The sequence below is a fragment of the Dunckerocampus dactyliophorus genome, chromosome 8 (assembly GCF_027744805.1).
Source record: "Dunckerocampus dactyliophorus isolate RoL2022-P2 chromosome 8, RoL_Ddac_1.1, whole genome shotgun sequence".
NCBI lineage: Eukaryota > Metazoa > Chordata > Actinopteri > Syngnathiformes > Syngnathidae > Dunckerocampus > Dunckerocampus dactyliophorus.
The window spans coordinates 6,205,905-6,229,990 of record NC_072826.1 but is presented as its reverse complement, the minus strand read 5'-3'; the positions used below and the strand labels follow the sequence as shown (position 1 = coordinate 6,229,990).

Genomic DNA, 24,086 nt, shown 5'->3' with positions numbered 1-24,086 from the left:
AAAATTATTTTTTACATTTTAAACTTGTATTGGTACTATATGTATATATTTCTTAGGTATACCTTTTGAGCGTTAAGTTGCTGTGTGATGAATTTAGCGTTCTTTGTGAGTGGGCATCGTGAGTCAGACTGTTATCTTGATGTGGCTTATACACAATTTACGGTAACTAAACATTTTAATCAAGGCAAAAAGATAGCACACATGTCTGAAAATGTATTTACCTAACACGAGTTTCTTTAACAGTAACAGAACATTTGAACCGCACTTTAACACACGCGTTATTATGAGCAACGAAGAGGCGCGTTATGATGAGCAATTGTCTTCAAAGACACCACGTCATTTAAGTTGAATTCATGAATTAAGTGTATTTTCAGGGATTTACGAGCATACTTAAATGCAGCAAATTGTACTTCCACATTAAAAGTTATTGGAGTGATATTCGCTTGTGTTTTTTTTCTTTTGTATTTCTGTTCAGACCACACACACACGCATAATAAATACGTTGTTGTGATGTTCGGAGGGTCCGTGAATGCATCTCGTGGTCGGCTACTGACGATAAGGACTGGACATGTGTTTGTGAGTTGGAGATACACACAGTATATGGTGTTGGAGTCAGTTCCGAATAAAGTTATAAAAGAGTGTCAGACTCTGTGTGACTCTGTGGTGATGCTACACCGTTCCTCCGTCTGTCGTAATAACAGAGAGGCGTGGCTTGCCATGATGAGTATGTGTTGAAATGTAAAAAAAAAACCATAATTAATTAAATAAATGAGTTACCATTGTTAGCTCATTTTTTTTGACAGCCCTAATTTATGAATATACTAAATCTATTTATTCTCAATGTTTACAGTAGGAGGTAGGTCTTTGGGACTTGATCATTTAAAATGTAGCTTGCAGGCTGAAAAAGTGTGGGCACCCCGTGGTAGTCCATACTCACACGTTGTTTGCACACAGATTATTATGCATGCTGTTATGAGTCTTTCTGCGGAGAACACAAAGAACAAAAAGCACTTTTTGCATATTTACTCATAATTTTGGCAGGTCCATAGTGCAACTGATGCATCTGTCTTTTGCATAGCTTCTACAACTGTTTATTGTGGCTCTGCACTCCATGAAACTTGACAATTTCTGCAATGAAAAATGTATACAAGCTCATCCCCTGGGAATCCCAAATGAGCTGAGAAGAGCTTGATATTGAAAATCATCTCAATGTTGGCCCGGCACAATATTGGAAACCTTTATTCTAATTGCCCGAATGAATTAAATGTGCTGTCCTGATAAATCCAGCCTACCACCAAGGGACTAGTATAAATGAAGCATTGCTGAATCGTTTGTGTGTTTACTACATGTGTTTGTTTGCCTGGAAGTCACATTTCATATTCGCCTTGTGTTGTTCTTGATTGCCTATTCACTCAAGCAAAAAGTCTCTTCACAATGTTAAGTGACAAGATTGTGTGGCAAGATATTACAACACATCAACTAGTCATTTTCTACCAAAAGAAGGAACTGCAGGCAGCAAATCAGTATAGAAAACCACTTTTATTTCTCATAAGGCTCTGCTGTAATGTACTTATATCTACTTGGGGGATAACAGTATTTTTGTTCACTTTGCCAATATTTAGTGTTTTCCAATATGTATCCTAAATATTCACTGTTTGGTTTATGAAAAGTACATCTGTTCAACAAACAGTCAAATGGTTTCTCAAGACCACTTTCTGCAGCAGAGACAGAGAATAAGGGCGTACTCACAGTAAACCAATCTCACTGTGTGAGTGCTATGATCCTTGCTCAAGTTTGGCACACTTCCCCGCCTTTGGCACACTTGAAATAGGTGGGTGCAGGCACGGCGCAACTGCATGCACGCATGCAATGTAGCCGATCGCGACCGTTCGTTGCAAGTTCTTAATGATAACCGTCACAATTCATAATACAAATAAAATACAAACACTCAAAATAATCCAACCCATGGCACTCACCAGTGAATTCAATTGTGTCTGGAATAACGACTCTGGCAAGTAATAAATAACAGCCGCCACCTTTCACAATAGAAATAATCAGAACAACTGAAGACTTGGAATAAGCCACAATGTCAGGAAACAGAGCAGGTCGTACAGCAGTATAGAAGCGATGGGAGAAGCAAACGGCCCGAAGCACGAATGTTTAGTGAGAGCACAGGCAAGTGGGGGCCAGAAGAGGGAGTGGGAATCTCGCCCAAGTCCAGCACAGTACGAATGGCCTAGTGTGAGTACGCCCTATGTTTTCCTGCGTTCGTTTAGCAACAGTGGACAATCTGAGTGGAAACCTCAGGCATTGTTGGTTTATGAGGCAGTCCTATACAGTGTTTTTCCTCATCTTGACAAGCATGTTCTGGCTCTACCAGCAACACTGCAGAATGACCAAGGTGACAGATACTTATTGTTACAGTTATCAAGTAAAGCAGTCCTTTACACAACAAAGCTGGGCTCTGCACAAGTATGAATCGCACTTTTACTCAGAGGAGGAAAAAAAACAATATTCCACTGTGGGGGTTAAGCTCCTAGGAGAGTCTTAAATATACTTTGCAGCTTTTTGGTTCTGCCGTTGTATATGTCTTTTATTTATATAATTATATACACACAGGTGGTCTTACATGGAAAGAAACATAGCACTGCTGAATGTACATGCCTTTGAGGTCAAGAAGTCAAATTAAATGTTCATTATTGACCACAAAGGTGAGGCCATAAGGGATGACCTTCAAGCCTCACAAAAAAAAAAAAAAATCTTGATTATCTCCTTAAAAAGGGCTCAATTTTTCTCACTCCCACGTAGTCCTTGCAAAGCCATCTTGTAATCTTGTAACACAAAGGCAGCAAGCCACACAGAAATAAAAGGATATCAGGCCAATTCCCCGCTTTTATGCTCTTCGTTCCATGTTCAGGTCCTCTTCAGTGGCTTTACCTTTTGGACTGGCAGGGTGAAGATCTTCACAAAATGTTCAAATGACCTCAAAATGCCCCCTACTGTGCTGCTTCTGTTTTTGAGGGACACACCGAGTGAGGGCAGACTGGGAGAGAGTTGGACGGAAACTGGCCACGGTTGTGTGGAAGAGATCACCAACATCCAACATCCTTGATCAAACAGGGGATTAGTGTGGTTTTAAATCCTTGGCACCACACGAGCAAAGCTGTTTTATCTAGGTGGATATCCTTTCCGTGGTCCCAGGTAATCCAGTCAGCAGCCGTGGATGTAATAGTTTTACACCGTTCATTGGGAAGGGAAAGGGTAGATGAGGGGAAGAGGCCCGCGTGAGGCTGGTCCTGTGATGAGAGCTCGCTGTTAGGTCCTGGGATTAATCTGTAACACAGAGGAGGAAGAGGAAAGGACAGAAAACACACATGTGGTTAGACAGAACAAAAGAGATATAAGTGTACACGGATTAGACCCAGAGGAATTGCTCGGTATGTGAGTCTCAAAAACACTAGGAGTCTTTTGAACTGTTTTGTTCTTACGGCAGGCCTATTTCACCTCCTAGATCCTGCTGTTACTAAAAACAGACAGCTTAGACAAGGAGAAACAATGCCGTCGGAAAACACACCTCCACTTTCAGCCAGAGCTATACCATGTGATCTATTCTCACCAATCTTCGTGTCTCCATGTGGGGTACTGTACTGAAAATTTGCAACATCAAAGCAAAGATAATGTTTTAATATATAGCACAAGGCGTTCATTTTGACCCTACCTTAACTTGCTTGCCCAGTAACAAACCACCCAATCTCAGCTAAGGATTTTCTCCAATCCGGTAAAACGACTTTGGATTTACTAAATGGGATCAATGCCTCTGCTGTGGAATCTGAGCTGTCTGTCCATGACTCTGGTTCAGGGACTCTTATTCAGCCCAGATTGCAGACTCGGACACATTTCAATGGTATATTGTGAAACCTTCAGGCTGCTATTGAAGGGTCTGCTTTCTAGCATCTCCCTCAAGCCACAGCTCAGTTTAAACTGAGTGGATGTTGTCTAGTGCAGCTGAGGTTTTTGACTTGCTTTGCTGTCTAATGAACATCTATGCTGAGATCAGAATGGCAATACAATGGAACCTCTAAAGTTGAAGACAAAATTAAAGTTTGGGGACAGCTAGGATTTGTTTGGTTTTTGAAACGTCTTCCTATAGAAAGTATCACAGCTACAAACTAGAAATGCATGCTTATAACTAGGAATGTGCACAGGAACTCTGCTTCATAATGGCGGTAGAAACCGGACCGTGCCTCATTTCGGTGCTAAATTAATGCAGACTCAGCCACCTGCAACAAGTGCTTGAAGATGATATTGGTAAAGTAACATCTTGGAAGTAATGTAGCATCCTGACAGACGCACACAAGAATCTGACTCAATTTTTCAACTTTACCGCTGACCTTAACACGCCAACATCAGTGCTCAGTTCCAACACCGCATACACATTTTTCCGTCGCTGTCTAAAACAGCAACACAACATTATCTACCAATCACGGACAACATAATTCTGAACATCAACATAAGCAAGTCATTTTTTTCACACATTCTATGTATTTTGTATTGATGCTGTGAAAGTTATGAAAATTTGTTGTGGATTTTATTTTATATTGGATAATGTATTAGTTATTAATGTAAATTCCGGACTAGAAGACTCTATAAGACTTTTTTCACACTTTTTTTTAACTCTGTGGCTTAAACAATGATGCGGTTAATTCATGACTAAAAGAACTACTAAGTTCCCAGGAAATTTAGAGTACAGATTCAGGAAGTAGTGAAATGGAGTAACGAAGTGGACCCTAATATCACATTTTGAAGTCTTCGTTTGGAAGCGATAGTGTTTTGATCTGACAAATCTTAATGAAGTTTGATCCAGTGTAGAATTATTACAGTCTCTGCTTGGACCACAGCAGCTGTTGAACTCCGATGAAAAAAAGCGTCTCTCATCGCATCGGCTCTAACGAGTGGTGTGTAGGTAGGATTACAAGGTTTATAGTGTGTCTTTCTCTGCTGTGTCTTATATTCAGTTGCGCTCCATAGTCTGGAATTTATGGTGTTATTGTTTTATTCATATCATTGAAGTATATAAATTACTTCTGTTCAACTTGCATGTTGCAACTTGCAACGGTTGGGCACTATTTAAGCACTGCGTTAGAATCATATTCTTAATTTTTGTGCTCTTAAATTGAACTGTTATAAATGACAACCTAATTGAGGAACTAAGTGATGATAACTGATTGGTTATGAGTCCAAACATTGCGTTTATTATATTCATGACATGACATTTTCTTAGGTTAATCATGAATTATACAGTAATAACCATATACTAATCACAGCTAGGGTGAAACTAGATCATTTTAATAGTTTTGTTGCAATGGAAAAACCAAGTTGTTAATAGGAAGACTGCGGAGGTATCAAACAGGAACACCATGAACTCACTTAGATACACATCCTGGATACAACATCCACACAATGTTTATTACAGTATAACATCAAGCCCTTTGTCAACAGGATGGAGTTAGCAGAGACTTTTATGGCACATTACATGTAAGTTTTAGGTCCATCCGACTTTGTAGGAGAAGATCTTGCATCTGTATTTGTAAATTGAGACTAGTGCTATTAGCCTTCTATGTGACATTGGTCAGTAAATTCTGTAAACTGTATCATCGCCTCATCACCTGTGCCTTGGAGCTGTTCAACCAAAACTATCGGGCCACAACAGAATATTGGGTCACAGCAGAACCACCCTCTTTCAACTGGCAGCGTTTCAAAACTACCAATTTGGCACCAGTATCAGATAATATGTAAACGATACCCAACCTAAATTGTAACTGCATTGTATCTCACCTGGCGTCCTCCCATTGTTTACGATGTATACGTATGGTAAATGTCCCATAGTGGTTGTTCAACAAAACAATGAGGTTAACTGTTGCTGACATTATTATTACTATCCATTCATCAATTCACGGGTGAGCTGGAGCCTATCCCAGCTGACTTTTGGCAAGAAGCAGGGTACACGCTAGACTGATTGCCAGCCAATCACAGAGCACAGACAGAACAGACAAACAACCATTCACATTCACATTCACACCTCTGGACAATTTAGTGTCTCCAGTTAAGACTGCATGTTTTTGGAATGTGAACTCATGCAAATTCCACACGAGATGCCCAAACGGAAATTCAAACCTCAAATCTCCTGACTTTGAGGCCAACATACTAACCTCTGCGCTACCGTGCAGCCTGATTTCATTGTTTAGTTTTTGCTTTCATTTTATATATACAGTACATGGACTGGCCACAACGACACCTAAGCTATCTAATACTGAGTGAGTTGCATTGTTGTACTGTTGCTGCTACTAAAGAACTTGAATGTGATCAAAATGTGATGTTGTGACATTACGGACTGACGGCTACTTCTCCTGTATTTCCATTCTTCTATTCTTACTGTAACACCTCTTTGCTGAGGCTGTTCCTTCTGACAGAGTAAAACACAAAGAACATTTTTGTCAAATTCCAAAATTGTATGACCTCTGTGGCGTTTGACTTGAAAGGTTCCACTGTTTCCACTACTTTTTTCTCATTAACCAGGTATTTTACATTTAGATTGTATTATGAACACACCTGGGGCCCAAGCAAACAAACTGAACCACTTAGAAATCCCATAATCCTGATCAGCAACAATACAGCTGTGACATTTTGAGCAGGCTTGGCAGGTGTTTGGACCTGATTGTGAGAGGTGATATTTGGCATATTGGGCTGTATCACGTTGCGAGTCACACTTACTAAATACCATACTGCCAGTTTATATTCAGGGGGAGATTCAATACCTGAAAAACTACACTTGTACATACATGACACACCACAACACATTCTATTTGAGGAACGAGCTTATTTCTTTTACATACATGACTCACTTTGCTGCTAATCTTGTGGAGTGGGTAAATATACAACTACCTTAGGAGGTTGCCTACAGACACAGCTGCTAGTGGCAGTTGTTAAGGACACCATGCTACTTAGAGACCATCCAGCCATCTTCTTCCACTTATCCAAGGTCGCGTCGCGGGGGCAGTGGCCTAAGCAGGAAAGCCCAGACCTTGCTACTTCATCCAGCTCTCCCCGGTGGATCCCGAGGCATTCTCAGGCCAGTTGAGAAACATAGTCTTACCAACGTGTCTCCCGAGGCTTCCCACTGTTACCTGAATACCTCCACAGGGAGGCATCCTAACCAGATGCCTACTCCGACTTTCTCCCGGATGACTGCTTCTCACCCTAACTCTAAGGGAGAGCCCAGTAGCACTATGGAGAAAACTCATTTCGGCCGCTTGTACCCACCATCTTGTCCTTTCGGTCGCTACCCAAAGCTCATGACCATAGGTGAGGGTAGGAACGTAGATCGACCTGTAAATTGAGAGCTTTGCCTTTCGGCTCAGCTCCCTCTTCACCACAACGGACCGATGCACAGTCTGCATCACTGCAGACGCAGCACCAATCAGTGTGTCAATCACACGTTCTATCCTTCCCGCACTCGTGAACAAGACCCGAAGGTACTTTAACGCCTCCACTTGGGGCAGGATCTCATCCCCGACCCTGATCCCGAGGCATTCCCAGTGCAGTTGAGAGACATAGTCAGTCCAATGTGTCCTGGGTCTTCCCCGAGGCCTCCTACCGGTCGGGCGTGACCCGAAAACCTCCCCGGGGAGGTGCCCAGGAGACATCCTGGCCAGATGCCCGAGCCACCTCATCTGGCTGTTCTCAATGTGGAGAAGCAGCGGTTCTACTCCGAGCTTCTCCCGGATGACAGTGCTTCTCACCCTATCTCTAAGGGAGAGCCCAGCCACCCTACAGAGAAAACTTATTTCGGCTGCTTGTACCCACAATTTTGTCCTTTCAGCCACTACCCAAAACTCATGACCGTAGGTGAGGGTAGGAACGTAGATCGACCTGTAAATTGAGAGCTTTGTCTTTCGGCTCAGCTCCCTCTTCACCACAACGGACCAATGCAGAGTCCGCATCACTGCAGATGCCACACCAATCCACCTGTCCGTCTCATGTTCCATCCTTCCCTCACTTGTGAACAAAACCCCGAGGTACTTAAACTCTTCCACTTGGGGCGGGAGCTCACTCCCGCCTGATGGCACTCCACCCTTTTCCGGGCGAGAACCATGGACTCGTACTTGGAGGTGCTGATTCTCATTGCAGCTGCTTCACATTCAGCTGTTGAAGGTCACAATGAAGAGAGACCACTTAGTGACCACCACGGTTATTTTCTATTGACTATTGGAGACTCACAATTAACTGAATGGAGGTGTTATTTTGAGCATTTACAGTACATACTTACATACATTCAACATTTACTGCTGTACATTTATTGTTATTATATATTGTATATTTTTGAAGAAAACTATTTCAGCTGCAGAACACCCTCAATACCACATTTGTCACATCCCTTACTGGTTCTTTAAAGACCTTGTTTCTTTTCTAAGTCTTGTCACATTTGCTGTCTGTACAATTTGCTCATCTCTCCAATGACCGCTTAATAAGCAGTCTTGTGAGCTTGTGTGTTCAACATTTGCATCAAAAGGTTGTATTGGAAAATGACCTCTGCCGGAACAGTAGTTGTAACACGTTGGGTGTTACAGCTCAGTTTCCACGTCAGATATGATACACCAGAGGTTTGTTAGCATAGAAGAGTTTATATGCTAATGCTGTCACTTCAACGTACAAGCACAAGGGTGTGTGTGCGTATGTGTGTTTGACAAAGGTGTCCTTTGTTCCTTTTTGTCATCTGCCTCTTTAAATGAGCCATTTCCACCATATCCCATCCTTGCTAAGAGCAAAGCTGAATGTATTCTAATTTGGCAGATGCATTAAATTGCAATTTACTCAGGTTTGAGTTTGTGAGGAGCTGGGCACAATTACCTCAACAAAAGATTTTAAAGCAAACACTGACGTGCCCTCGCCGTCATTGTTGTTTAACAAATCAGTCCATCCACCTGCCATCAGCACCCTTTAAAAATACTGTAGAAGACTCCTTGCAACAATATGCATTAAGGTCCATTTAATGGGATTTTATGTAAAATGTGAAAAAAAGCAGCAATGAATTTCACACCAGAAAAGAAATATCATGACGATGCCTTGTACAGCATTTGAAAATGTACACCTTCATATTTTTTTATTATATATTTATTGTTTTAAGTCTCAAACTTGATTTGTTTATGTTTTGATAGATGGTTGCTTTGTGGAATGAGGTGCGCTCCCAATTTGACAAACTATATCAGCCATCCCCAAGTGGCGGACCTCGGCCCGGACACGGACCCAGTGATGGCCTTTACAGACCCATGACCAATCAAATTGAATGGGATCTATAATATAATAATATTAACATATAATCATGCTAGCAGATCGATCGCAGCAGCATAATGTGAAGTTCAGTTATTCAGTTACGTGACGGCAAACGCAGTGACATCACTCAAAATGAACCAATGAAATTGATTGTGTACTTGACAAGAAGTGAATGACAGAACCATGGCTTGCTTCAAAGTAACACAAGTTGACAGAGAAGACCAATGTTCATTCTCCAGAATCTAAATATGTTTTTTAACATTATTAGAGCCCTGTAGACATGAAACAACACCCCTATTGTGACCATTACACTCCTATAATTCATTGTTTACACTGGACTGCACAACTGTTATGCTACAGGGACTCTAGACAGCCACTAGCTAGCAAGCTAGCGAGCTAACCAGTTAGCCTTGAATTTATTTCTTCTAAACTTAAAGGGTTTCAAACGGAGTGGGGAAAAAAGGACAACATAAGAAGCCAGAAACTTACCACACAGAACGGGAGAACCTTTTTCACTCTGCATCCACGGCTGGCTACATCGAGTGCAAGGTAGGGTAATATAATAATGGAAGTCTCATCCATGTAACATTACTGCTGCCTAGTGGCCAGAATATTACATATAATTTGCATTTCAATGTGACTTGACTAATAGTAGACCATGGTCTGCCACAAAACAGCATTTTAATTAATAAAATAATTAATTCATTTCTGAAAAAACGCAATGTAGCGAGGAAGTGATAATCGACACTGTGATATTGTGAGGACGACTGTATGGGAAATTTCCAGGAAAAATAGGAGAAAATAAGAGATTTTCATTCCCTTCCGGGGGCGGAAGTAGTAAAATGGACTGCCAACCCAACCAACGATGTCAACATGCCATGTCAGTCGATATGACTGAATCACATGACATGCGACTGTCGCTAGTCCCGCCCCCCGTGTCACCATTGTTCCGTCGATGTTTACAGGCTGTCGCCGAAGCCGAGGCAAGCAGACCGGAAGCTGTGCTGCTCCAGCTGTCGGCAGGACCAGAGAGATTTTTTTTTTCATGGAAGGTAAAAATTTGGGCAAAGGACGACAAACATATGGGAGGAGTCATGTGGTGGCGCACGCATCTGCCGCTATTATTATTCGAAGCTTAGTAATAACTGAACAGTTAATAGAAACTTCTGTTGAGCCAAACCTAGAAAGTAGAAAACTACCTTACAGAAGCAGCCTTTTTGCATGAGAATTTGATGGCACTAGTTGATTATTAAATCTCTCACTCCATCATAGGAACGTTCCTTTTTCTATGTCATTCCATCTCTGTTAAGGTGTATAATTGTTTGGAAGCACAAGGAATTGACTGATCTGTTTAGCCAGTGAAGCGGATAATGCAGATCTATAGTGGGCAATAATTTTGGAAGGTGGTCCCCAACGTTTCTGTGACTTGCACTAAACAAACGGGTCTGCTGCTACAGAAAAATGTAGCCCCTCTCTGAAAGACATAAAGAAAAGAAGCATGGATGTCAGGCAATGTCTTTGCGCAGTTTCTTAGTATCCATGCCAATTTCTTTGAGACACGAAGTGGGTGCGAACACGTGTATGTGCGTGCCAGCAGCATTGTGCTTTTTCTGAGCAAAATGCAAACCTGCTGGTATTTTTTTCTTTTTAAACAAACAAATGTGGTGTTGTGGGCTTTTGAGCTTATTATGAAGGAACAAATACAAAACATGAAGCAATTTGGCCCGAGAAGAGGGTGAATGAGGAATGCTGATCAAAGGAGAGCAGAGTGCAGGATAAAAGGCCTTTCATGGAGCCAGCGGCCTATGTTGTGTGCTGATAGCTGCTTCAACAAGACCTGCAGAGGACGATCGGGATATCAAGTGGCCTTTAACAAAAGCCAGAAAGCTAAAAGTAAAGATGCATGTCTGGTGATCTTGTGCACGCATTTTGCGCATACATGCCCATCAAACAGGAGTGTGTCTCCATAACCAGGAGTACACACAGTGAACAGTAAGTAGCATGTCACAGATTAGTGCCAAATAGGATTGGCACAGCAGTGCGAGGAACTGTTAGTGGACCTGCACAGCAGCCAAAAACAAGAACAGGACATGGAACAAAAGGGAAAATAAATAACCGTTGTATGACACACTCAAGAGAGTGAAAGCAGGCGTTTCTGCAATGAGGTTTTGCGGTGTGTGTTTCAAATGCTCATACAGCTGCGTCCATGCATTCACTTTCCTTCGATCCACTGCTGGTGCTCAGTGATAAATATTTACTGTGGGTGGTGGCGCATTCAGCATTTGTGTCACGCCTGCCTAATCATGCGCAGCATGTAAACACACACTTGATTATTTTGCACTGAGTATTTGGGTTAATGAGACATTATTGAACATGACTCGGTCCCACTTCTGCTGCCTGACGCTGCTCACGTGACAGCGACCGGAAAAACAAAAAGGAAGAACAGCTGGAGAAAGACTAACCTTTACAGAAGCAAGAATGCAGCTCAATTTCGGTTGACGTTTCCTCTGCATTTTGCTTCCGGAAGCTAAAAAGGGGAGTATGGCTGGGTGTTCTGCAAAGAGAGGGTCAAGAGAAAAGTACATGTGTGTATTGGATAGAAAAGCAGCCTCATGCGTCACTAATTTGAGGATTTGATTGACCCATAGAATTTTGAATGATGCAAAGGGGAGTTGAGATTAAGATGCATTCTTTGGAGAGAACAAAGCACTGCACCTACCGTACATGCTGAAAAGACCCCAGTGTGGCGGCCTGCTAAAAGTCTACATTCTGCTGTATAAATCTGAAGGACAACCTTGGCTAGCCCCATGTGGTCTAACCTTCACTGGGTACCCCCCTACCGTCACATTAGGCTCTACTTCTATTCAAAGTCATTGTCGCCGAGCATTAAGAAAAGACGCTGATCGAGCTTAGGTGGGGGGTGAGTCAGTTAAACGAATACAAATCGGGTGATCAACCTGTCACGGTGTACTGAACTGCTGGCTTGGTGGACTTAACTGCCTTCATTATTTTTGTATGCGGCGCTCAGCGTCAGCTTAGAGAGCCGAAGGGCAGTGGAGAGGAAGAGTGGCTGTTAACTTTATCTGAGTGAGGAGTGTGGTCAGAGGCACTGCCCACTCTTCCTTGCCTGCTTTATGATTGTTTTTTTTACTGCAATGGCCTCTTAGATAGGTTGCGTACACTGAGTAGAGTCCGCCTTGTTATGAATAAGACCACAGATGTGCTGTGGTTTAAGTTAGGGATGTCCCGATCCACATTTTTGGGCTTTCTCACTTTTTTTATACTCTTGCCGATCCCATCCGGTACTGATTTTTTTTTTTTTTTTTAATACTAAGCGTTTGTTACAAACATTAATTTGTGGAATCGAATATGGTTATGAAAATGGCTCTTCAAAGCATTCAGAATAATACAACCAAAGCTTTGCTGAATTTAGTTTTTATTACACAGCATGACCATCACTATTGTTTGGCTTTTGTAACAAACCCCTGTGAGTCAGCTCCCTAATCCAATAAAAGATCCAATAAAAGTCCATCCAATAAAAGATTCAATTGTAAAAAATGGGTGTGCAAAAATACTTTTAGGGTGGGACTAATCAGTGGACAATTTCTACCGTGATTTAGAATATATATGACATTTTTTTTAACAAACTCATGTAAGCTATTTTTTGTGCCCCCCCCTATTTTGTACCCCCTGCAGGATGTGCTGTTATTTTGAAGGCCAAAAGTGTTGTGTGTGTTGAGGTCACTAGACGGGAGTCAGTGGAGAGACGAGTGGGCTAAGAATAAAGTGCCTCCTGCAGCTCCGGCTCCTGTCCTTTTGTTCATTCAGCACTCCCACAACATTAGAGGGAACCCTCACCCGCTCAGTTACGCTCTCTTTGACGTTCAATAGTACAAACAATCAGTGGCTAGAGCAGCACTTTCCGTACGAGCTCCCTGCACATTGACACAGCAGTTTGGGCACAGTGATGGGGAAGTACCGCTGTAGCTACGGTGCCGAATATCCAACGTCCAAAGTGACACTAGCTTCATCACGGTACACCGCAAACATGTCTGCATGGTGGTGTTGCGTTTTCTCGTTCTCGCGGGTGGCGGGAGTCGAGTGGCAACCAGCTTTGAGACGCATTACCGCACCGACCATGTTGGAGTGTGGCCCAGTGTTACGAACGTGATACGGCAACCGGACAGGCCCGATCTCGTGGCGGAAGCCGATTTTTTCCAATTTTCAAAATACAGCGGATCGGCAGCCGATCACGATCCTGAAGATTGCTTCGGGACATCCCTAGTTTAAGTGCATTCTTGGTGAGGAATGTATGCATTCTTACATGCTTCCTTTATACCTTTAAAATAGCCATTGTCATTTGGAGAAAATATACTATAGTTTAGGCCAAAATGATTCATACACTGCCCACAGCTAAAGTAAATTTATATTTGCTGAATTTCTTTAGCTGGTGGGGAAAGATTACAGGATATTTTGTTGTAGACTAAAGGCACATTTGTGTACGATGTGTATGCACACAGCTGTGAATTGTGCGATCTTGTGCAGAGACACGTTTGCGTGAGGTCTCACCCTCGTGGTCTTGACTTTATTTCCAGAGGAGCACATCCATCCAGAATTGTCAGGCAGAGTCTTGCACTCTTCCCCCTCCAGACATGGCTCCATCTCACACCACCATTTCCCAATTACGATGGATGCTGGGGAAGGTGAGCAAAGACATAAAAGAGCAGGTTAGATCATAAACAGCAACGGGAACATTTAACAACATAAGGCGTGTCTTGAGACAGTGTTTGAAAGGGACGATTATTCCAGCAATAGTGGAGAAAGTCATTGAAAGAGTGATATACAGGCGTCCTTTGCCACATTGCAGTTTGAATTTCTCGGCTTCACTCGATCACAGTTTTTCAAAAATAGATTAATAAATTACATTATTTCGTGGTTGAATATGGCCAGTAAACAAAAAGTGCAAATGTTATGTATGTTTGTTGCCTAAAATAAGCATTTTCAAGCATAAAAATGGCTAAATGAGCTCAAATACAGATACATATTTGTATATTAGTTGATGATATGTAGTATTTGGTACTGTTCACTAGGTGTCTGTGGTGTCAGTAATGTTACTGTAATCTTCGGTGAGACACACAAACACGAGACCTGATCGCCAGAACAACAGGCTTTTATTGCAAGTTTGACTTATCTCACAACAGGCACAATAATAACGACATAATACTCGTAATAATAATAACAACACAGTCTACTGCTGTGACCGTAATCCAGCTGTGAACCCCCAACGTTATTTCGGGTCCTCCACATGTCTGGAACACATTTATTTCAACATACACGAGCGTGAGTCTTATTTATGTCTTAAATGGCTTATTTTCTGTGATTATATCTACTATATTAGGTAACACAAGCAAAGGTGACTACAGGGTGTCGTTTCATGTCTAGAGGGCTCTACTAATGTTAAAAAGTGTATTATGAAGGCTGTAAACAGGTTAGGTTTTCTATGCTGTAGCTACGAAAATATTTAAAATAAGGATTCTTGCTTAGCGAAAATTGACTTATCATGGACAGGTCTGGAACCAATTAATTGTGATAAGTGAGGGATCACTGTACTTTAAGATTAAGAAAGAAAAGAAAGAAAAATAATACCACAAACGCTTATAACCCATAGTTCGTCTAACATTTGGGAGACTCATCAGAAAATGCTGAGAATCGCACTGCCGGACAAACTGCATATTCTGATATGTAAATATGTTTCCAGTAGGGGTGCGCCGATAGATCGGCCACCGATCGGTACCGGAGGATTTCCGTGAAAAAGCACGGTATCTGCATATCCCGATACTTGCTTTTAAATGCTCTGCCCCCATTGCTGCAGCCAGCCTATAGGGACCATCTCTCGCCTACTTTCCCTTCACAAAGCCAAAACAGGTGTGGGACTTCCTGTTGCTGTGAGAGGGAAAGAAGTTTTTGCACACTGCAAAACACGCCTTAAAAAAAGCTTTAGTTTGGCGCGACATTTGGGGGCGGGCACTTGGCAGGGTGTGATGAGTTTTCACGGCTCGCGATGTGATCGTCGGTCGGGCGCCGGCTAATTAGCCAAAACGCACACGTGAAAGCCCGAACAGCGGTTAGACTCGTCGGGCTTCGGCGGCGGCGGAGGAAACCGGGTTTGCCGACTGCCTGGGGTCCTGCTGGATGCTCTTGCATCCAAAGTCTCCTTAAAGAAGGCGCCTGATCCTCTAAGTTTCACCAGTGATTTTGAAAAAGTAAGTGAAATATGTCAAAATTTTATGGTTGCCCTTTCATATACAAGTAATAGCCCACGAGCACGAGGCGCCTGCAAGGCTGCTTTTCATTCAGGTTTGCAGTCAATACTGTGACAATACGAGAAAGAAATACATTCTGAAATACACAATGTGAGTTGAGGATACCAGCGTTTTGTTAATGTTCTGGTAAAACAAACATATTTCCTTTGCTCGCGTTGAAATAAGTTATGAAAATAAATGCTTTTTTAAAATGTTTGTTATTTAAAAATTAGGGTAAAACTTTACAATAAGGTACACAAAATTCGGTAGTTAATGAGGAAGGAACCTACCTAACCTCAACCCTAACCACTACTCATTAGTTCCTCAGTAATTAATTCTTCATTAGTTCCTCAGTAACTAGTCTAAATTTATCTGGCTTAGTAATTAGTTCCTCATTAGTTCTGCATTAATTCCTCAGTAACTACTGTACTTTTGTGTACCTTATTGTAAAGCATGACCAAAATTTGCACTTCATCTATGTGATTGGCATTGGACGATTTCACTTGTGGATGATCTGTATCAGCAGCTTAAAAACCTGATCAAAGCATCCTTAGTTTCTAGTCATTCAGTTCCTGCTGTTTCTTTTATCCATAGAATTAATCATTTAGTTTTGGGGCTTGGGGATGGGCAGTCAAATTTTTTATGTAATCTAATTGCTTTTTGTTGACATCAACATCTACTTCCTCTGGCCATTTGATGAGAAAATATTTGTTTTCATCTTCAGATCACAATTTTGCACTTCCGTCCTCTCTGTGGGTGTGTTTGTGTGTGATGTATTCAAGTACAACACTAATTTCTTGTGCTTGGTATGGGCGGCGTGTTCTCTTTATTTTCTTCAGGCTATGTATGTGAAGGTCACACGACTAGATGGAAGCCATGACATTCATTTTCTCATTTGTAGAAGCCTTTCACAAAATGTACAGTATATCCCCTCAATGTTGCTCACCTTACAAGTTACAATTCAATCAACCTTGGGGAATGAGGAAACATGCTGCCAGCAGCCATGATGTAAAAGTACAGTTCCATACAACCCATTTTCCTTCCCTGAGTGCGAGAAGATATTTGATGGCAAAACAAGAGTTTCCACTAAATAGATGTGAATGAGACCCCAAGGATGTTTATCTTATTCACTGCTTACCACATGTTGGCAATAGACTTAACTGACCTAATGCACCTTTTAATACCACCACTATCACGTCGCAATTATACAAACCATCAATAATATACAAAAATACAATATTACAAGGCACGGCATTACAGAGAAAGAAACATTAAGCATCTCGTATTATTACTAAAGCACTGTAGTGTCTGCTTCGTTCAGCTAAGCAGATGACTTCCATGTCCTGGTCATTCAGATTTTACAGTGTCAGCTCATGACGGGTTGGTATAGCCTGAGGTCCAGTTTCTGTAATGCACGCACACACATGTAACTATAGGTTAGGCCATATAGGATGATCCCAAAGGACAATGGAAAAGCCCTTTGGGATGAGTAGGAGAACAAGGTAATGTCTTCTACTGTATTTAGGAACATTCACCTATAAAGTCTCCCAAAATGTTGAAACTGAATGGCATCAGTAGCATGTGAGAGCTTAACTTTTGGGGACACATGGTGGAGAGAATAGCGTGGCTCTAAGGTTTGACTAAAAAACTGGGAATTGGGCTGCTGATTCGATTCGGGCTTCTCACAGGGCAGCTGGCCCGTTACGATGCTTGCTGGTTGTCATAAAGTTCGCTTTGTTCAACTGGTCTGCCTCATCGGATCTGCTTCGTCATGTCAACATCTCCATCCTCTCACTTGGGAAGATGGAAGGCCTGAATACACCTCAGCACAAAACCCCGTTAACCCTTTATCCTTGAATACATCATCGCCGATACGCCTGACTTACATTTCTGCAAGCATTATGTAAAATCGTAGCGGCTATAACATTTGGCACTTGGCCAAATGTAACACACGTTAGACAGCTCCAAACCTCTACACTGCAACATCATCTGGAACAATTCAGAATCATACTGAGAGAGCGTTTGCTATCACTAATCATGGCAGACTTTGTGACAGCCGACAGCTATTACTTTTTACTTTTACTCCCCCCAGGCAGAGAATAATGTTGCTAGTTGCTCTATAATGAAACACTAAGCCATGCTCATAGCGTTAGCATGTAGCACTAGTGCTAAAAGATCCACTGACAAAATAAAACAATAATGAAACAGTCACTTACAAGGTCCTCTCTCACTGGGATGCCCACTGATGGGATGGCTGTATCTTTCAGCACAAGACTTGTGCGCCCCATTGAGCAAATTCAAGTAAATTGAGCAAATTGGTAAATTCAAGTCACACTCACAAACTCTGAAGGCCCTGGGCAGATTAGATGGCAACATGGCAACACAGAGACACTGAAATCTGATGGGACAAACAAATCTGTCATACATACCGACCTACTGGAAGCAGTGCAGCCAAGACACACACTACAAAATGAAGACAATAGACTGTTGGGAATGTAGTACCGGCAATGGAATTTCATGGAACAAATACTTGAATTCAAGCTGCAAATGTAGGTAAGTGCTTCTGATCGTGTTTTTGCTGTCCTGGTGGCACAACACCAGACAGCAGTACTCATTCACCTGTTTAGGTGCTGCAAAAAAAAAAAAAAATAGAAAGCACCATATGCAATCTGAAAACAAAATAGAACAAGGCTTGAGCAGAAGTGTTCCATCAGGTGCATCAACTGATGGTGATACAGTGAATTTGGGCGCTGCTCCAGAGAGAACATGAGCACAGGGAACTTTGTTAGTCATTATACCACCAAGTGCGAAGGCTTTGTATTCAAAAACGTGAATGCTTAGTCGACTTGAAATTGAAAAGAGCTCTAACAGCTGCAAATATCATTTTCCTCACATGGCACCGAGGCAAAACAAGGAAGCAGATATGAAGCAGGGGACTGTGAGTGTGCCTCATTTGAGCTTCTAAAACAGAGTTACTCTCCATAAAAATGTAATTATGTTACAGGGTTTCATAAGGCTTAATTCAACTCATAATAAGTCCCATGAAAAGCGTGTGAAATACAACTGATAAAAGAGTGACTGCTCAAAATCATACATGCGTCATCATACACTGTATGGCGTGAATTTACGTGATAGAGTTATTTGAAATTTGCCAATTAGACGTGGGACGACGACAGCCTCTAATTCATCAAATTTGCACTCACATTGTTGACTTGACACTCAGCAATGTCACTTTCCTGTGGTAAGTTAATCGTATTTTAGTTACTATCTTAATTGAAATCTGTAATTACAGTAGGCTCCGATTAATGGGAGTTCGAGGACGGTTTACCGAATCAACATGTTGTTAAAACATTGCTCGCCACTGAATTAATCTGTGCGATGCGGAGTCACTATTATCCGGCCTGAGTGAATAAGACATTTATGATGGCCAATTAGTAAATGGATTATGAACTCTTATTTGTTTTGCAATTGACTGAGTCTTTAATTATATATACTGACATTTAAAGGTATTGTCTGCCTCGGTTAGGGACTGCATGGGCTTTTTCTATATTCCGCCCTCCCTTTTCCTGCCCCGTCCTTGCAAGCCAATAATTATTTTTATTTGGCCAAGTTTAGCTACTAACGCTAGCTATCGTTGACTTTATAGCCTACCATAACCACAGAATGACTTTCTGCTTTGTGAAGTGCACTTCACATGTATGTGAGTACCAGACTGCCATCACTGCCATCATTTTATTACGGTCCAAAAAATTGTGACCATTACAGACATTTATTTGTTCAGTCTGTTCTTTTCAACCACTACTGGTAACATCTGCTAGCCGGTGGTGGTGTTCTTATATTTTTTGGTTGAAAAAAATAATAGTTTAGTGTAGCACCTTTAATACATGTGTCACAAAGATCGATTGGCCTGCAGAAAGTACACAAAGCTTTATTGACTATAAGACTTTTACATGACTGAGTTGTTATCAGGGTCGCACGGTGGCCAAGTGGTTAGCAGGTAAGCCTCACAGTCAGGGGATTGACAGGAGATCCGGTACTCTGACTTCCTCCCACATTCTAAAAACATGAATATTTGGTTAATTGGAGACTCCAAATGTGCGTGTATATGTTGCCCCTGCAAATGATTGGTGACCAGTTGCCCAAAGTCAGCTGGAATAGGATCCAGCTCACTCGGTGACCCTAATGAGCACAAGCGGCATAGAAAATGATTACTTTGCTTGAAATTAATCATGATAGCAACTTCTTAAAGATTCTTGTCTCCTTCACTGGGATAAAATACTGTATATGTTTTGCAGTTGTCCTCCCATCAGGAGTCCTCCCCCGTCACCCGCTGGTCCTGGCTCTACCTCTGACACCCTTGGCACATCTGGTGGAATCAAAATAATTGTCTCAACTAGCTGTAACTGGCTGGGGGTGTCACAGCTAGGACGAAATATATCTGGAGCTGACGGGATCATGCATTATTTCCCCTGACACAGTAGTGCACAAACAAGATGCACGGGCTTAAAATAAACAGATTAAAAAAGCAAACAAATAACTGGATGACAGTTTGATTCAGATCTTAGTCATGTAGCAGGCTGCTTTGATGGACAAACAAGCAAGAGTTGGACTGGAATTGATTGAAAAACATGAAGCGCCATGAACCTTTTACAAGTGCATCTGTCAGATCACCGGTGAGAGAACTCTGTGATGGATTGAAGTCACTCACACGTCCCTGCCAGGTAGCAGAATGTTTGAACATCTTGATGTACAACGGGGAGAATTGATTTCTGTCTGTGTCAAAATGGGAAGACGTGACCATGGGTTTAATGAATAGTTAATGTCTTTTAACTTAGCAAACTGCAGAGAGCATGGTTGACTTCCTTAAAATAAGAGGCTGCAAAAAACAACATTTGAAGATGGGATATTTTCTATGTCTTCATTCGCATTAATTGTTTACTTAGCGTCAAGACCTACACATGTTAAAGAAATTAAGCAATTTCTTATGTTGTTCTGTGTTGTTCATTTACAGTTTGCAAGCATTGTATTTATGCCGGTGGAGTATATTGTGGGTTGCCTGCACCTTGTGTTAGTGATGTGCGGATCCCTACTGAAATATGAATACTTCCGATGCCAGTGCTTAGACCTCTAAAAATCAAAATCAAAATGTTGATACACTAAGTCCCCAACTTACGAACATCCGACTAGCGAACATTCGGAGATACAAACACAAGCTGACTGATCTATATTTTCATGTGTTTTGCCTTATAAGTCCATATTTATTTCTATTTACTGTAAGTCCATATTTCACATGCTTGGCCAGTAGAGGGCACTGTGACACCGCTAATGGGGCCAACAGGCATGAAGACCAGGGGATGAGACGTGAAGAAAAGCTAAGTTGTAGCTGTACATGCAACCCCGCACAGCTTGTGATTCAAATTTATGAAGAGTTAATAGGCCTGCTTAATTCTACACCACCCACAGAACACTACCTCTTTTAGAAGAGTCTAACGACGACAACCATTTGTCCTTTTTTTTAATATCTCCTCCTCCTCCTACACCAACGACGTATGCTCGACCACTCCTCTTCAAAGGTAAATAACATTTATCATTACGTATTATTATATCATTTTTATTATTGTTTTTTTCATTAATTATCCTTGTTTAATATTACTACTGCATCCAAACTCTATTTACATACATACGCATATACTGTATATGTACACATGTACATGTAGTACCTATATCATTGGTAATATTACCTTTTCACCTACTTAAGAACAATTCCACTTAAGAACGGTCGTCTGGAACCAATTGTGTTCGTTAGTTGGGGTCTTAGTGTACTTTTGATACTTCAGTCTTTTGAGGTAATATTTGTCTGAAATGTTTGTCTTGTTGAAAGGATGACCGATTCTAAACAGGGCCATGTGTGAATTGTGAATAATGTTTTTACTCTTAGCAGTAGTTCTTCATATTTAGTCATTTATTTTAATGGTTTTATATTTTTACTTCTTTTCTTTTTTTTTATTATCTTTTTTAAATACCTTTATCACATATTTTGTATGATTTATACTTCATTGTTTTGAATAAATAAAAAACTTAAAATTAATTATTAAATTATTAATATACTTTAAATAATATAATACTATAATAATAATACAAATTTACACTAATAATAATTTATAATAAAACATATATTATTTATAATAATAATAATAATAATAATAATAATAATAATAATAATAATAATAATAATAATAATTTACTTCAAAAATAATAATTTACTTCAAAAATAATAATTTACTATAATAATTTATTTTACTCTAATAATTTAATACTTTACTTTACTCTACATTAATAAATACATTTAATATGTTGTATTTCTTATGCTATAATGTGAAATACACTACTTTTTCAAATTTACCAGACAGGTGATTTGCAGTATCGCTATCGGATCGCTATCAGCCTGAATTTTATTCAGCATCGGATTGGAAACTATATCAGTGACATCGCACATCTACCTTGGGTGAGTCAAACAATTTGCACCCACCGCTACTTATAAAATGCTTTTGGGATCGTTCCTTCTCTAATGTTTCCCCCGGTGAGGTTGGGATTGCCAGTTTAACCACAGACATTAAGAAATGTGGGCGGATAACTGGGCTAGAAAACAAGGAATACCCGATTACGTTTTATCACGTTATCATATTCTCAAAAATCTATAAGGGTTCAATAAATTCCCCTTCATAGATACTTTTAGAAAGGGTTTAAATTCCTCTTAATTAGTATATATATACAGTATATATTAAAAAAAAAAAACACATCTTAAAGTGGCAAAACATATAGCGGCATATTCTCAAGATAGTTGAATAGGAAATAATATCAATCAAGCAGAATGTGCAGGTTTTCTTTTAATTACAGTTAATTGATTTCACCACTTTTGGTGTCAGTTTTTGCCTGCATGCATGTGCTTCATACATTACATCTTTGTTTGAATTCCCTGTGGCTATTCCACCAATTTCAGTCGTTCAAATGAGAGAGCTGTGCCTTGTTTCAGTGTTCCACATATTTCAATATTTGGAAGAGCTCAGTCATTATCTCCTACTTTCCAAAATACATCTTGTGAGACCCAGAAGGATTCAGTGCGTGTGTTGACATGCGTGTGTGTTTAGCAGAAAAGTGAATGAAGCCATTATTTTCATTGGAACGGCATAATGGGCTCATTCTGTTCCCTCCACAGGCTGCTGTATCTGCAGCAGATTTGGATCAACAATAAATGTAGAAAAAATATATAGTGGAACCTCGTTTTTTTGTCATTAATACGTTCGAAAAGGTCAGACAAAAAAAACAAATACATTTTTCCCATAAGAAAAATTCAAAATTTCAATGTATCTGTTCCAGACACCCGGAAATATTAACACAAAACACATTTAATGGAGAATAATTATAGTTTAACATGCAGAAAACAAAGCAAAATACATATACGGAAAATGACAAGTGTAATGAATAAATGAACATTTAACATAACCTTAAACTTTACTGAAGGCTAGCAAACATAAAGATGAGTGGCGCCGGAGGAGGGGATAAGTGACGGAAGAGCCATGCTTTAAAGAGTGGATGGTTAGAGCTGTATGCTCACTTGAACTTTACCGTAAACTTCAAGACCAGGTACAATCACCACTACACACATTGGCTGTGCTCGCTGTCTGTGTTATGTGTCTCCCTTAAACCAGTCCCCCTACAACCTGTGGTAACTAAGGAACCTTTACATTACATGGTACAACATGAATTCTGAATTCAAGAGTGGTTTTACGTACTTGCAACTTTTTTTGCAGCCGTCCTAAATTAAAACGCACAGATTCCTCTAACACTCCAAAATGGGCAGTTTGCTTGAACGTCTCATTAGCGCATGGCACTGTGCTTGAAAGGAAGAAGTAAGGAGGCAGATACAGAGCTGTTCATCAATCTGTGTGCGTTCCCTGAACAAATAAACCACCCACACACACGTAATAAAGATGATTAGAGGATTCCCAGGCCAAAATCAATCTGCATTTAGTGTCCCAGCTCTAAAGAAACATTTTCCATTCTTCACCTAGGCTAAAGAATGGGGCGTACAAAATCAGAGGATCCGCTGTACTTAGACGCTGAGCTGTGACGTTCAGTCCTTTTCACTGTGTTTTCAGGTGGCATCGTGTAAACGCAAGCGAGTACAACATTTATTAAGAATTAAACGTCTAGAATGAGATTGTCGACAAGTAAATCCTCAGTCTGACAAATTGATTCAACTGACTGGGATGCAACTTCGCTGAAATAAGGTAAAAGTTCCATGAAGGCTTTACCAGGGCATCACATTACAAGCAATCCTTTCACCATCTGCTTGACCTGCAATGCAACTTTTGCAGCATTTTGCTTCCGTTCACTTAATGTCCATGTGTCTTCCCCCTGGATGTATCTCAAATGTACCATGACAACCTGTCA

At 40.8% G+C, this 24,086-nt stretch overlaps 1 protein-coding gene across 2 annotated transcripts in view; it reads right to left on the bottom strand.

The window, feature by feature from the left end:
* Positions 1–1,507: 1,507 nt before the first annotated feature.
* The window catches only part of LOC129185967 (chemokine-like protein TAFA-1), a 159,108-nt gene continuing 136,529 nt past the window's right edge, over positions 1,508–24,086 (bottom strand). Inside the window, exons 4-6 of one of the 2 annotated variants that reach the window (XR_008572180.1) lie at positions 13,900–14,024; positions 11,793–11,884; positions 1,508–3,333 (exon numbers count right to left, since the gene is read on the bottom strand). Coding sequence is in view for 1 of the 2 variants with exons in the window: in XM_054783678.1 (XP_054639653.1) it covers positions 3,316–3,333; positions 13,900–14,024 (143 nt within the window). In the remaining variant the exon portion in view is untranslated. The remainder of the gene's footprint in view (positions 3,334–11,792; positions 11,885–13,899; positions 14,025–24,086) is intronic. The other variant, XM_054783678.1, reaches the window with a different exon arrangement.